General features: G+C 33.3%; 1 protein-coding gene across 1 annotated transcript in view; it reads right to left on the bottom strand.

Annotated features, from left to right (window-relative positions):
* LOC117105967 (serine/threonine-protein phosphatase 6 regulatory ankyrin repeat subunit A-like) overlaps positions 1-9,761 on the bottom strand; it is a gene marked incomplete in the record, with an annotated part of 28,674 nt that extends 18,913 nt beyond the window's left edge. The window contains 7 exon segments of the mRNA XM_033247274.1: positions 1,189-1,331; positions 1,632-1,719; positions 3,380-3,580; positions 4,078-4,148; positions 7,638-7,716; positions 8,199-8,282; positions 9,498-9,761. Of these exon segments, the coding sequence (XP_033103165.1) occupies positions 1,189-1,331; positions 1,632-1,719; positions 3,380-3,580; positions 4,078-4,148; positions 7,638-7,716; positions 8,199-8,282; positions 9,498-9,563 (732 nt within the window).
* Between the last annotated feature and the right edge of the window lie 7,613 nt (positions 9,762-17,374).

A 17,374-nucleotide genomic window follows, 5' to 3' on the forward strand; every position in this document is an offset into this window, starting at 1 on the left:
GCTATCATATATATATGACTAAAAAAATAATAGACTCTGAAATTTACGTTTAATAACTCTCTTTTTATATTCGCCAGTGAGGATTAATTAATTTTTTTTACTGATATCATATCAATATATCATTAAAGTTAATCATGTGATTAAAATAAATAAAATATTTCCTAAAAATGACAAAAATATGTGATATAAAAATATAACCTCATAAAAATATGAACTCATTTTAATTATTAATATATCGATAGAGTAGTAAACAATCAGTGAATTAAAAAAAATTTCTTTTAAAAAGAGCATGCCAGCATTAATACTTTTTAGGCTTAGTAGCCATTTCTTTAAAAAATTAGTTTATTAACAAATTTTGAGTTTACATTTTATCTGATTTCTTAATGTTAACTGGTAATTTTGCCATAAATTTTTATGTGATAAATAAATAAACAATGATAATCATTTATCTATTTATTCAACTTTTTGGTTTGTTTGACAAGTACAAAAATTGTAATAATATAAAGTAAAGAGATAATAAAATTCAAGAACAGATATGCAGATGCAAGAGACTGAAGCAACACCAAATATCAGAATGAAAGTTACTGCGTCTAAATTGTTGTTAAACCCCTTCAAATGCAGTGGCACATTTATGGGTGCGCTGGGGAACACAACCTCCCTCCCCTAAAAAAAGCTTTCTCCCCCGATCTCCCCCATTGAAAAAGGCCGAAGCAAACAAATCGCACTCAAGTAGTTAAAAAATACTTTATATCACCTTAATTTGAACCTAGCACCCCCTCACTTAATCATCAAGCCCACCCACTCCACCTTTGTGCACCCCCCCCATCAGCTCCTAAATACACCACTGATCAAATTATATCTATTATTAATATAGCATTAAAAAACCTGGTAAACAAGGATATGCCTATTTTACAAGCTATAACCATTCTTATCTTCTGGTCACACTATTAAGTTATCTGTGACAAATTTACCAACATATAGGCATAATGATGTCACGTCATACACATTTTGCAACGATAGCAACGGAATAGTATCACATGGTATCATAAGATAACACTGTAGTACTCTATGGATATAACTTAAATGAATAAATGTTGGCAACTAATTACTGATTCTATACCTAATTTGCATGTATGTTAACCAATAAGATGAGCGTCTACCCAAAGACATGCACACGTCCCATCTTACCTTTGCCCCGAGACTTAGTAACAGTTGCACCACACTGACTTGTCCGCTAGCTGCTGCGGCATGTAAAGGTGTGTAGAAGTTCTTATCCCGACATAATATCTCCGCATCAAAGTCAAATAAAACTTTTATCACCTCAACATGCCCTGAGAAGAATTCAAATATTTAAATCAATTCTATAAAATAAATAATAAAATTGTTGTGCCATCGGAAATATCCTAATTAATTGATAATTTTAATTGTTATTATAGTTTTTTCTGTTGTCATTGTTTCGACCTTTATTGGGTCACCTTCCTGAAGATGACCCAATAAAGGTCGAAACGTCAAATCATGGCCTCCCTTTCTTTATTTGGAGTAACATTTGTTCTATGTTATTTAAACATAATCAGTGCATCTGTTGGTTTATGAACATTTAAGATAACAGATAATTTTATTGGTTTTTTTACCCATGAATGCAGCCCAGTGGACAGGTCGACGCTCCTTCTTATCTTGCGCATTCACGGTTGCTCCTTTATCTATTAGCAGCTTCACCATCTACGACAACAATTGTAAACATAAATGTTATTTATTTTTTTAATTTTTACTATTATAAATTTGACACATCCACCTACAAAATAATATTTGACACATCCTCATATAAAAAATGATAAAAGACAAAATAATGAAGCACAAAAAGTCAGGATAGCGACATGTCAAGAGAGAATAATGGGATGGAGTCTGACACCAAAATGAATTCTCTCTAAACCGTTAACCTGTAAAAAAACAATTAAAAAACATTTTGGAGAATTAAAAAGGATTTTTGATAAAAAATGTTTTTATAACAAATTTATCTATAAAAAATGGAAAAGATTGATGGTAAAAAATATAAGTTACTTACAGATTACAATAAAGCAAAAAAATAAATATTATTTTTAGCCTACTTTATTATAATTTGCAACTTACCTTGTATCACATACAAATCAATAATAATAAAAAGGTATTTTTCAATATGATTTTCATTCACATCAAAAATATTAAGAGTAATAATTGAGGATTCAAAATCAAAATAAATTTTTCAAACAATTTTATTGAAAAAAGTATTGATGGCGATTTTGAATTGTAAGAGGACATAAATATAATGTAGCACTTATTATTACAAGTAAAACTGAAAGAAGTAAATATGCTCATAAAAAAGGATTTACAGTCTAAAGGCCATTTTTAAGAGATACAGTGAGTATAGGTCGATATTCTTAATGCATCATCATTAGAGAGCCACTGCTCTTAATCTTGGTCGTTCTCATTAATAATGCACCAATCTGACCCTTTTTGGAATTTTTTACCTTACACATCACTGAATCATCATCAGTTACTACTTTAAAGCCAGGCTCCAAAGGGGACAAAATTAATATGTTGTTAAACTATTTTTTAAGACAAAAAAAGAGTGTTTGAGATAAAGATTTTTGAATATTTAAGAAGTGGGGAAAAGAGGCGGCGTAACCATCTCTTCCTTTCTAAGTATTCAAAAATCTATATCTCATTAACCGTTCATCTTCAGTTTTTTTTTTCTTGAATGTATTAAAATCCAACATTCATAGAACATTTCAATTTTAATTTAGATTAGTGATAATGTTACATTATTAATACTTGATTACCTGCATTATCAAGAAATATTACACTAATTTATCTTTCCCCCACATCCGCTCTGTGTTGATAAATATTAAGGATTGCTTTAAAGAATCACTTAATATTTATGCATTCACTTGCAGGCTTTCTAAGTTCTACAGTATAATATTTTAGGGTAAATTACTCAACTACTGATGTGCTGTGATGAAGACATATGGGGCTTGCCATTCCAAAACCAGCATCCGTGACCAAAAATGTAAATTGAATTATTAATATATTCTTATTTTCCATGTTGCAAGCTTTAAAATGATGGGTCATTTACCGGAATCCACTTACTATTGCCAATGTTACAAGTGAAAGTATTATAGCTTCTCTGTACTAAACTACACAATACATCCACTCCACATTCTTATGCTAATTAGCGACTCTAGGCTGGCTTTGGACAGCAAATCTCACATAGTAACACCTTAAAAACTTCTAGGTCTTCAATTTAGACAATCACGAAATAGACAACATATTTCAAAATCCAGAAACTTGTTGAACTGATTGTTGTGACATGAGTGGGTACTGGTGAAATACAAAATGTTTATACCTCAACATGTCCATTGAATGCTGCATGATGAAGACTAGTGCGTCCTGCTCTGTCAGCTACATTCACTGTCGACAGGTTTGGAATGAGAAGTTCCGCAATGTTTACTGCGTTGTGTGCTGCCGCCACATGCAGTGGTGTCTGCCAGTTCTTATCTCTGGCGTTCACGTCCGCCGAATGCTTTAAAAGCATCTTCACAGATTCCTGAAAACCATATTGTAAAATTCGTTGAAAGGAAAATGAAACACAGATGTAAAAATTTTTAATTTAACCATATATTACATAAAATTACATATAAAGATTAATCTAAATCTGGACCTATTAATCTTGTTACAAATATAAATTAAGTAGTAATCCTTTTTACAAATATAAATTAATAAGATTAACAATTTTCAAACTTATAATCAATTGTATATAGCCGGGGTTATGTTTTAACCAACAGGCTAATAACAGGTACGCTTTCTCCATTCCAGTCTATGAATGGGATGACCAGATTGAAGCACGAATTCCTGCAGACCAAACACAGTACCTTTCAAATTTACTAGTAAGGAAAATTTACCCATGATTCGTTAGCATAAAATTCAAATATGCAAAGAAATCACAAGTTATTCCCCACCCCCCCTGTTTGCAAAGTTAAGGAATTGTCCCTTTCAATAGTAATGTATAATGTAACATTACATAAAAATACCCAACTGACTTACATAGCTCTTAGAAGCTACAGCTCTGTGTAGAGGAGTGAGCCATCGACTATCTTTTGTGTTTACTCTCGCACCTGTAGAAATCAATAATGATACTATAAATAACTTTTAAAATAATAATGTGCATTTTATATCAACGCCTTCACTTCACAATGATTTTGAATTCCTTTCAATGCCTAGAGATTTGATCATTGAATTAGCAAGTATCTTACAGTATATAATGTAATGACTACAGATTTTCAATGGGAATGAAGATCATTTTTCTACAAAGAACAGCTTAATTTATAAAGTACAATAAAATACATTTGTAACCAGTAAAGGGGTGAAAAGACGTTGATTCTTCAACTTGCATCGATATACCCAGGGAGATATAGGATTGCACCTCAACCCTCTGCTATTGGGACTTATTATTTACATTTGATTTGCTTGCTCTAGGCAGATAGCCTCAATATCTCAATTGACAAAACATACAAACAAGGTTATGCTATGAACAAACAAAATTGAAGGCTATAGCTTCTTTGAAGTACTGTAATTATACTGTACTTTGATGTAACATAGAAGAAAATATGGGTCTGTCATGAGCATGCACATGATTTATTATTATATTACTATCAGTACCATCGAGGGAACAATGGGACGGGGGGGGGGGGGTTCCTGTGGGGCCTGGAATTCACATACATCAGCCTGTACCACTATAATAAAAAATATAGTGACTAATTTTAAAATGCCTAAATACAGTATTTGAAAGGCTGTAGTAACTTTCCCCAGAGAGCAACTGAAGCTCTGACATCCAACCCGCTGGGCCCCCTAGGCAGACCCAGACACTCACTTGAGACTTGGACCCTGTAAAGTCTCAGTCCACTATATAAAATAAAAAAACAATAAAGAGGGCTGAAAAAATGTCATCCATTTGGACTGCTATTATTACATTAGACATCAAAATACCTACAGTACAGCACCATATTTGCTGAGGAGACCTTAAATGCACCTTTGCATTTGACCCCAGCCTGACCCCTAGGCAAAATAGTACTTATTATTAGTAGCCTCAGTCAAGAATCAGTTAATTTCATAAACATCCTCATTACATCACGAATAAACAAATTTAAAAAGTTTAAGAGGGCATTAGAATAAAATTTGTATCAAATATGAGAGTATCCACACCATAATAATAATATAATGTGCTTATGGTAATCAATATGAGAATCGTATCGAGCCTCGCACCGAAATGGTCACATTAATTAACAATTCCTATGAAAATGTACAAGGGTTATGCTGCTAATGACAGTTAATCCTGAGCAATGTATTTTTAGACATGCTCTACACGTATAGGTTTCAGATATTGTTTCCATTCTGCATAAGTGGATGCAGCTCACCTTTGGTATGGTAGGTTAATTAAAGTTCACAAGCAAAGATATATGTACTTGGATACTGAACTGTACTATACTTGACCATGAACAAATAAACACTTTTAAATCATCTCTTTAAAGGCTGCATTGAGCTTATAAAATAAAGTTTAATATTTGAACAGCTATATAATCTGTTTATTTCTAGTAAGTTATATAATTGTTTTGTTTTATTATTATTATTATTATTATTATATTAAACTATTTAATCAAAGGATTACTCATTCATTTAAAATTTGTTTTTTAACAAAGCTCTGTAAATATATTGTAAATTAACAAAATGGAAATTAAAACAAAAAGGTGGAAATCGAGTAATTTTCTTGCCAAGTTCTTGATATCTGGAGAATTTTACAAAGGTTAAGGCATATAAAGATACACTGACATTCAAGGAGTTTCTTTAAAAACCCCTCAAAATATTAATGACACTTGAAATTGTTTATTTTAGAAGAAGGAAATTTTCTATTGTTAACTTGTGATTGTTTAAGCAGACAATGGCCCCTGATGATGACATTCGTACCGTAGCAATAAAAGAAATTGAATTGAGACAGTAAGTTATAAATTATTTAATAAAGTAAAAAATCAAGGAAAAAGCTGTATTTAATGATTTACATCCATTTTACTACACAAATCCTTGAATTTACTGTTAGATATAAGGGTATGAAAGACTATATTACTTTAGTATTATTAAACATATGTTGCTGAAATCTAAACCATATATGAGTTAGCAATTTTGAATGAATCAGGGAGGTAAACTTCTTGTATATTGTACATGAAATAACAGAACCTTAATTTTTTCAATTATGTTAATACTATAAATAATCATAAAAATATTTGTTACTACTGTATTGTACTTATGGAATTTACTGTACATATAAGTGCTCTAACTCATATAAAACTTGACTAAAACTATTTAATAGGTTTCGCACTGATGATGAGAATTGCATTCTCGAAACATCTACTGTATGCCTCACGATTACGATTAAGGACAGTCCGTTTCATTTTCTAATTAAATGCCTTCTGGTGTTTTTATTTATAAATTATTCAATTTTTTAATTTTTTTTATTAATGTGATTATTATTTTCACTAATTGCTTACCCCAGTTAAACAACAAGTAGAAATTATGTTACATTAGCCGTGATTAATATATTTCCTGTACAGTTCATTGATAGATTGGAATTGAACTTAAAAAAAACTGACACACATTCATGAATGACTGAAACAAATCCTTTTCTGTTCTAAAGCTCTGTACAGACTATGAAATTTTATTTTACTAAAACATGTGACATGCCTAAATATGGTAATGATGACATCACATCATGACCATATATAGGCACATCATGACTATATATGGGCATCCAACATTTTTTGTCAAAGAAATTTGATAATATATAGAGAGCTTAACACAGGTATATAGAGCAAGGCTGTACAGGTGCACGTTCAACTGTAATTCTGTTTAATATCAAAATAAGAAATTACAACAACGTCGTCAGCTATAAATCGTCTACATGACTTTAAACACATGAACATATTGCAGTCAAAGGAAATGACACATTTGGAGTAAGGAAGTATTATGTCATTTCTAATTCAATATTTATTGATTTGATAGAAGTTTACCTGACTTATATTAAAGCTACTAAGTGTGGAAAACCTCTTAAGCATTCAATGTAAAAAACTGAATTAATATTTTATAAGAATAAGATATTAATTTGCATTTGACACCAATTGAAAAAATTCAATTGTTCACCGATTTACATTATGTAATGTAATGGTCGTACCTTTGCTGTAGGACACAGAGTGTACATAACATTACTATAAAAACTTTTTTTTTTAAATGGCTTGCTAGTATAGCATAGAATAATGAAGAGTATTAATTATGTATCTTGTTATTGCTGAGAAAATCATTTTCAATTGAAAGCAAAACAGTAACTCATAAATATACACAGTATAATCATATTTTAGTTTATTAAAGCTGTCGCAAACATATTTATTTATTTATTTATCCACTTCATTCATGTAATCATTCATTTATATATTCAGATTTATATCTTTAATGTCACTGAACAAGGTATCTACAATCATTAAAGATTTGAGTTAAAATTAAAATTCATTTAATTTTGAAATATTTCATTATAAAAACTATAAAATTATTATATAACTTACCACTCTGAGCAAGAAGGTCCACTATTTCAGCCTCACCACGAAATGCTGCTGCATGTAATGGAGTTCTCCTTTCAACATCCTTTAAGAATAAAAATCACAACAATTACAATTTTCTGCATAATTAGTCCAAGTCTCAGTAATTAAAAAGAGATTTAAAATATTTATCAAAATTATACTAGGCTCAATTCAACAAATTAGGCTAAGATGCAAGCATCAAAATTTGTTTCCAATTTTTACCCTCGCCTCTCCAAAGGAGAAGTGAGAAAGGGTATTGCAATAGCGAGCATCTGTGTTTGTCCTTCTGGGAGCATAACTCAAAAACTAATGGACTGATTTACGTCAAATTTTCACACATTGACAATGCTACACTATCTCAGTTTTCCTTAAATTTGGTGCTGATCAGAAGATGCAGATTTCAGAATGTTTCAAATATTTTCCGGCTGCACATCTAACCCTGTCACTGCAGCCAGACAGTTTCAATACCGACTTGACACCTTCAACAGGAAGAGGCTTTGTAATCTCTGATTATCTTGTAATGTTAATTTTGCATTAATGACTTACAGCTGTATTAACATCTTCTTTTTTGTACAACAGCGCTCTCACCTCATCTGCATCCCCATAGAACACAGCTTGTACAAGCGGTGGCTAAATGAAAAAAAAAATACATTCAACTATCAATCACCAGAAATATTAATAAGTTCCCAACACATAATAAACGTACCAACCATGTGGTAGGCATGGAATTTTATCCAATCCAATTTGGGAAAATTTTGTATTTAAGAAATATGAATTTAATCCAAGAAATGTGCTTGCTTCTTATTTACTATCTACTAACTATTGTAACTACCTCAACTTAACATATGTTAAAACGGAAGCTACTTAATGGGAACCTCTATGCGTTAGTGGCACCAGAGGGCCATCTGCCAAGGTGTCCTCAACATGGGTTTGAAATTCCCTGATGAGTGGTCAGATCCCCAGGATCCCCATGAGTGGAGCAAATTTTCAGAATAGAAATGGAACTCCCGATAAAATGACTGGCTTCTTCTAAGACGAGGGGTTTAAGATGCTACAACTGGAGTCCTGTGACTCCTAGAACCCCACTGACTGAAGTTCGAATGAAGGTAGCTAGTACAAGAAAAGACAACAGATAGACAATAGACTAGATATTAAGACTGAGAAAGAGAAGATGGATAGATTGATCAAAAGGTCCAGAAATTCAGAGGCATTAGAAACAAGGGTACTATAGCAACAGGAGACCATGGGAGTGACATCAGCGAGATAAAAATGGCGAGAAAGGAATTAAGTAAAAATGTTTTGTCTGTGACACTCAATTTGCGTGGTTAATTACAGCATACATTATTACTTCAATAGACTGGAAAAAAGTTGTTGTCTAAGTGTAATGAAGTAATTTGACACTTTTTTGTTTTTATATGGCTTGATGAAATTGATCCAAGCACTGTATATTTGCAAAACTAAATTGCAAGGTTTGGTGGTCTATGACAGGATGTTACAAAGCATCATGCTTGCGTGAAACCTCCCTGGATATATAATTACTTTCATTGATATACAGTAATGTACAGTACACCGTATACTTAAAAAGTTCAAAATAATATATGAAATAATTGCTTTAAAAAAAATTCTTCATTTATAGTACTGTATTCTACTACTACTATACTGTAAATTTTAATTGATTCATTTTATGACTTAAAGTAGGCCTATACAGTAAATGTTAATGACCTAATGTACAAGTTTGTGAGTGCATTTGCTCTGTACTGTATAGAATAATCCATAATGACTTAAACCTAACTTACAATACTGCATACAGTAGATAGTACAAAGACAAAATATAGAACAACCTACAGTAACGACCACAGGCAAATGGAATGGTAGTCCCAAAGCATCCGTACCACAATCACCAAGTAACATTTTCCACTGCAAGCTGGACAAACTTTTAACGACAATAAACCTTATAAAAAACCTAACTTTTTACAGTCAACGTGCTTGTATGATGTGCGAAACATGCAACAGAGCTGCAGAGTACTACAGTACTTTACAACTCCCAAAATGGCCGGCAAAAGTTTTTCATAGTCTTCATGCTGCAAAATCACACGGCTGCTGATGTATTCTGCATAATTTCTCCCAAGCCCCTAAATCTAATGAGTCACAGTGATCGCTTCCTGGCAAAGCATTTTTTTTTTGTCACTCTACCGTTGCCAGTCACACTGATAGGTTTATAAATAGCTGACAAAACTACTTGAATCAAATTTAACGGTCCTACAAATATACAATAAATGGCTGGACAATGAACAATTACCACTGAGTGGCAAACTGTATATTGTAAATATTACGATAAATAAACCATTGTAACGTTCTCTGCTTCCTTGCTTTTAACGCAATTTGTTTATCTCTATTTTAACAATGTGTTAAGTAGGGGTCCTTATAGCTAAACTGAAATACTGTAGAGTACCGCCCACTTAGACATTAAAAACTACATTCAAGAATTAGTCTGTGAAGTTGAGTAAAACTTGAACATTAAAAAAAGGTTGGGATACATTGAGAATTAAAATTGTTCATCCTCAATTAAACACGAGCGACTGCTCACCAGTTTACGAGTTCCACAACGCTTAAATACGGTATAGGCGCAAGTTATTATATTAGGGTTTTTTTAAAGAGCTTAAATAAGATAGAAATTTTTTAATAATTAGAATGTTTATTTGTACAAAAAAAATCAATATTTTGAATGTTCGTTTGTACAAAATTAAAATATCTTAAAATTGAAAGAAATACAATTTCTTATAATTGAAAAAAAAAAAATTGAATACCAAGATGTGATTTGAACTCACAACCTTTTAACTTAAAAGTTATTTAGAGCACATCCTTAACCGACCACGCCATCCATGTGACGTGCCTAATTAGTGGTAATGGCAGTAATGTACAGTCCTTGCTGAAGCCCCTGTTTTGTATATTGTAGGTGTAAGGGAACCCTAGGGTCCAACTTGAAAAAGGGCGATGAACGTTTGTCGGAAATTCCCTCTAGTTTATGTGTACAACATCCGTTCAAAACTGGCAACGCTGGACGCTTCTGGTAACAAGAATAAAAACAACACTGAGGCTCTGGGGTCGGCGCCTTGCGCGGACTAAATGATGAAATAGTTGTATTTATCTATTATACCGTTTCCTTATGGTGAAATAAAGTTTATTTGTAAATCTCACACATGCACACTTACAAAAGAACATCTAATGAAAACAGATCAGTTTTAATAAATTTGGTGTAATAAAAAAATGAAAAGTTGAAATACAAATCTAGAAAACATATGGTGGCCATTTTTTTTGTTATACTTTTTATTATTTATTTTATAAATTTTGGCCCTAAAATCTTGTACAATTAAAAAAGATGCAGCTGATGAACAGAATAAGAAATTAAATGACTCCTTTAAGTGAATTGGAAGTTGAAGCTCAATTATATTTCTAAGAGAGAGTTATGGGGAGTGGAGGAGCTGTAAGCCCTCCCGTTTTTTGAAATACATGGCCAAACACAAATCTGGGAAATATCATAAGGCCGATACTTTAGACTAACGCACTGCTGTCACTGCTGTCATGAGCAATTGAAACAGATGGTCGAAAGGAAGCAATGCCAGATTAGTGTCAAATAATTTTAGTACTGTGAATTATTAAGCTGTATTTCCATTGATTTTTTAACGTAGTTGCCAACTTCTTTTTATCAAATACTGGCTACAAATGAACAACTAAAAGAGGTTTTATCAAGAATACAGATGTCTTAATGCCTATTAGTACGATGCAGAGGCCTACTGTAGGGTTGATAACCAACAAAAAAAATATAGTCCTTAGAAACTATTCTTACTGTATATTGCATAGCTGAATTAATGCAAGGAAATATATAGAAAGTTGAGAAAGTCCTGAGGCTGTCTCTTATACACATCTAGATGTGTATAAGAGACAGACTTAACATGTTTCCCTGGTCATTAAATGTAGAATCAATTATGCACCATGTGCAATTTTCTCTGATCCCCTGGAGAGTTTTCAGTCATGCGGCTAATTGAGCACCAGATTAATTTCATTCCAAGCCTTTACATCCTTCCAGATACCCATTTAGAGATGAAGGAAGACAAATATTAATTAGATATTGTCTTGCCCACGGACACAAGCAGTCTGAAAACTGTAGCGTATATAGGAGTCTTGAAGTGAGGGTGTTGATGGGGGTGCGAAGCAAAGGTGAAGTGAGCGGGCTCAATGATCAGTTGAGGAGGTGCTAACAAGCAAAACAAGGTGATTTTAGGTGCTTTTTAAAAACTTGACCATGAATTTTGGGGGCGTTGCGAGTAATTTTTGGAGAGGCGTGCGCCTCCTGCGCACCTTCCTAGATACACCTCTGTCTGACAAGCATCGGACTAACCACACCTTCTTTTTGCTCCTTTTTAATTGACTGCATACGGATATCCCTATTGACATGAAAGTGTTTTTAAAAAGGCCTTGGACATTAACGACTATAAAAAATGGCCAAAAAAAACCACTCATATACTGTAGGAATCACTATAATACACAAATTTATAAAATTTGACATTAAAACTTAAACCATGTGTTTGGCCTACAGAGTGTACACTGTACAATAGAAAGTTAGCTGGGGAATACCCATAAATCATCAATTTCAGTTGATGTTTATTAAAATATGATCTTTATACCAACTGGTTAGCATTAGCAGTGTGCAAGGATTTCCATTAAAGTGTAAATCAGCATGATTCCTTTCAATCTGTGTCTTACTAACTGAAGGAAAGACTAATGACTTTATATTAAGATACCATGAACATAAATTTAAATGTTCTTAAATACATCGCTTATTCAATTTTTATTTTTTAAAATTTTTTTTAATGATAAACTATGTTTTTCTGTGTCAACAGCACTTTCCTATATCCAGCTTTAGAGAGGTATTATACAGTACATCCAGGCCTGTAGCGTGGGGGCGGGGGGGGGGGGGGGGTGGTTAAGGAGGTTATGACGAACTACCCAAGAACTGGAGAAGGTCTGCATTTACAAATGAAAAATTGATATTCGCAGATATATTTACAATGTTCTCCAGAGTATCGGATCTATCATACAAGCCAAAGGGTCAACTTTCCACTGAATGGAACCTCCCACAATTTAATTCACGCTACGGGCCTCTACACCTGATACTAATTACCTTTAAAAGATCAACCAATGTGAGAATATACAGTAACTACTGACACACAACTGTACAAGACGACCAACAATACTGTACTGTACATGTGGTATCCATGTTGTGTCCAATTTTGCAGCCTTTAAAGCCAGGCTGGACACATTGTACTTTCCAGTATTAAATTTTTGTCATATTCAAATGGGAAATCTAATCACATTTGTAAGATGCTACTACTACATGTATGTTTCAGAAATATTCTATCAAACAAATTGTATTAATCTCTATGTTTTTGGAAAATCGGATAATGGTTTAATCAATTTGGAAAACTGCAAAGCTACAAAGAATGAATGAACTCCATGGAATTAATGGCCAACAATGCTCCAAGAAATAGGATCAGTTTTAAAAATTAGTTTATTTTTTTTAAATTGATGTTGATTGCGCATTATTTTTGTTGGGTTATTTTAATTCCAAAAATGCTGAATTGTAATTACAATTGTTGGGTATAGGCCTATTTTTGGGGAGCACATTTAAAAACCTCTGCCCTAAGTATTAGTTTGTGTTTAAATGTAGGCCTATATAATTTAATTTTCATTCAAACTCAACTTATTTTTTGCTGACTTCAGGCAGTTCAGAGACAGGAAATAGCACTATATTTCAAATAAAAACCTAAATCTCTTAATGTAAGCAACCCCCCTAATTATCATTGTTTGAAAACACTTTCTCTTTAGGGAAACAATTCACAGTGTTATTCTTATGTATTGTTAGTCTACTCTCACAAATATCTTTGACTTAAACCAAATTTTGTTGAAGAAAGAATGGAATAATTGCTTTACACTAAATGTCAAGGTCTAGTCTAGACAAATTGATGATCTCATGTTGCAAACTAGGCCTACTGTTATAGTACTGTACCTACTTATACTAACTACTAACTACAGATGGTGATGATGACGATGACACAGCCTTCATTTTAAATAATTACAATCATAATTAATTGGCCTATCAATAAGGCCCAATCTATTAAAGTTCTCAGAACTACCAAACCATGTTTATTTGAATAACCGCCCCATTCAGGGCTTCACTTCAAATAAACACTCCCTTGAGTAAAGGCATCCCTAAATGACTGTAAATAAAACTAATGGAGGAAACATTATTCTCAACACTTTCTTATATTTTGAATGTTCTACTGAAGTAGAATTAGGTTTATTTTAACCTTGTTGGATCAAAAATTCTTTATGATCACACAATAACACATTTTGATGGCATTGGTAATGATGTGTTGTAGTTCCTCATTTACAGTGCAATTAAAGACCATTGTTTTGGGTATGTACTATATCTATTTTACTTCAAAAAAATAAATGCCCTCTCGATTGAATGCCTCCGTCAAAAGCTTTTTGCCCTGGAGCAATTATTCGAATAAATATATTTTATGAACTCAAGAACTCAATAAAAATAGTTGTTAGCTAAGCCCTATACAGTACTGTAAAATAAGGCTTGCGTAGGGAATATATTCCCATGCAAAAATTAGGCCTAGAATTCCATCAGCACATTTAAGGAAACAAAGGATGATTTCCGCACAATTTTGCAGAACCTTAGGCTCTGGCATCTATCTTAATATACAACCAATCTATAGTATTATCCAGATAGTAGTTAGGCTTTTGAGCACCTATTTTCCTGTCATTTTTAGCACAAATTTTATTTGGTTTTATATAATTTACAGTGTAACTAGGACCTACAGTAACTTAAGAGCGATGCTAAACAGGATTCAGGAATTACAGACTATTGGGCCCATTTTCATTCACGACAATTGGGCCTAATTATAAAGTGGGCCTGATCGTCCCGAAAATGGGCCTGATGGTCTGTAAATGGGCCCAATCGTCTCTAGGCAAAATCATTTCAAACAATGCCATCCAGACTGTCGTCTGTATTTGTTGATGTTTGAAATACTAAAATAAATAAATAACATAAATGAATACAGTATATGATCATTTTAATTATTATTTTTAATATGTGTATATATACTGTATATAATACTATTGTGTATTATTATTATCAAGTTTTTCATTAATCTAACATAATTGATATCCCTATTGTGTTTTTTTAGGTACAGCACACTGTGAGCTTGCTTACTTGCGCTATATACGAATGAACAATTATTATTATTACTATTATTATTATTATTATTATTAAGCCTAAATAAATTGGAACGCAATATAAATCATAATGAAAGTGACCCCGAAAGTCCACGCTAGGTGGACCCGATTGTATTGTTGTTGCGTGGGTCCGATTATCTACACTAGTTGGACCCGATCGTCATGAAATGGCCCTGATTGTTTGTCACCCATTATCCTGGATTCAGTGTTTGTGAGGAGTTTATTGTTGGTTGTTTGGTCCGTGTGTGGGAGTAAATTATAAAGCTAGCCTAGGCTAGGCCTACTAATACTATCAAAATAGTAAATACTTTTTCAGTGTGGTAGGTAGGACTAGGCCTAGGCTAGGTAGGCCTGGAATATGCCCAGGCTACAGTTAGCTAGCAAAGCAAAAATGCATGGCCCTAGGCCTTTCTTTCTAGGCCCTAGGCCTAGCCTACTAACTAGAGAGTAGTAGGGCTTAGGCCTAGGGCCTATTGATTGGCGTTGACACCTGTTGTTGTTGCACATACAATTAAACTGTAACAATTATGTCATGAAGTTTTTAACTAAGATCTTGTTATGCGATAAGGAGTTCAATTTGGTCGACAAAAAGCTAGGCTCTTCTTGGCTAGAATAGCTAGGCCTACCCAAAACTTCGGTACGCCCTATATGACAGCAAGAAAGCACCGAGAGAGTGCACTTCCTTGGCCTAGCCTATCCAGATTTGTGGGCAGCGTTTGTGTACTCGAATCAATTTAGCCTATAAATGAAACGGTAACTAAAGAACCTCCCTTTTAGACACAAATTACCTCTTGACACAACTGTTGAATCACCATGACTCATGGCAATATGTCCCTGTGAATTATGTACTTCCTCTCCTGCAGTATCAACTTTGGCAACAAGGGAAGTAAGCCGATATTTTTAGGTATCAACTTTGTTTCTCGCTGTCTTGATTTTTGCAGGAAGAAACTGTGGTTAGAACGCCGCCATGAGAGCTACCTAAACATGAAAGCTGATTGGTTCATACAGAATATGGGGTCAATGAAAATGAACGAAGGTCACACACGCACCACCGTCCAGTGTGAGGAGTGGAAATAAATAAGTATAAAAAATATATAAGGCTATATAGACATAATTAAGTAATAAATATATACTAATAAAGCGGGAATATCAAGGAATTCGGTACCAAATGTGTACCAATGTACCAAAAATCTTTGATAGTGTAACTGATTTGTTAGGAAATAAGGTTTTAATACGTCTACTGTGAATTACAAACTGGATATTAATAGGAAATCCTTAGATATAGGCCTAGCTATATTTGAACCACTCTACCTGCATTCTTATTATAAGATTAACATGTCCTTGGATTATAGGCCTACCTCTTTAATATCAGTAGCTGATCTAGGGCGGCGATAGAGGCGTTTAAATGATGAAGTTCAGAAAACACCTCGTTGATAATATATTTATAAGTTCCGTGTAAATTTTTCACTGATTCTGTGCAATACCTTTTTAAAAAATTTCAACTTTTCATAAACCTATCGCATTTCAATTTTTTATATACCTTTTCTTGAAATTCGCAAATTTTAATAATCTATTTTATTGGTAACTTTAAATTTGTTGGTTTGAATCGTATTTTTTTTTATTGAAGACACCCAAATTTAACATGAGGCACAGGCCTAATCTGGTCCCCTGTACACAACCCCTGCATGTACAGGGGTTGCGGACACACTGTGTTATGGCGCATTGTTGCTGACGCAACCCCTGGACAGCTTGATGTCAAATAAATAAATGAAAAGAAATTATCACGCCTTTAAACATCGATAGAAACAAGTCCGATCTGACGGTTTATCATATACAGTATAGGGCTACTCATATTGTAGCGTTCAAAAATACTTATTGCGAAGCAACCTCAAGTAATTCGCGAATTGAACCATCGACCTAGGTCTGGTGTCTCAACCACTAGACCACTTAACAGCTGAAATGCTTTTCAACGTTGTTTTTTTATTTATTTATTTATTTGTTCATTTTTTTTTTTTGCATCAGATTCCATAGAACCTGATGTTGCCTTACAGTGACGGGGGCAGTGACCGTTATCGTACTGAATACCGTCAGTAGGCTCTATGTTCCCAATGATTCACGTGAAAATCGAAACCACGACCTCCAGGTAACTAGCCTTGTCTTAAGTTCAATACTATACCTATACAATTATCGTGTGTATATACCGTACATGTATACTGTGTTATTCATGTTAGCTATACATTTATTTAAGAAATAAATTGAATTGAATTACGGTACTATATCTGGATGTTTTGTAACATTTTCGTCGACGTTTGAACACCTTGACTGCAAAATTAAAGCGATGTCCGGGACCCAAACATAAGCCTAGCACTCATGTATACCAATAAATTTCGTTTATGTTCTTTATAGGCCTATAC

Source organism: Anneissia japonica, unplaced genomic scaffold, assembly GCF_011630105.1.
Source record: "Anneissia japonica isolate Jap-2015-1 unplaced genomic scaffold, ASM1163010v1 scaffold284860_len1800451_cov186, whole genome shotgun sequence".
Lineage (NCBI taxonomy): Eukaryota > Metazoa > Echinodermata > Crinoidea > Comatulida > Comatulidae > Anneissia > Anneissia japonica.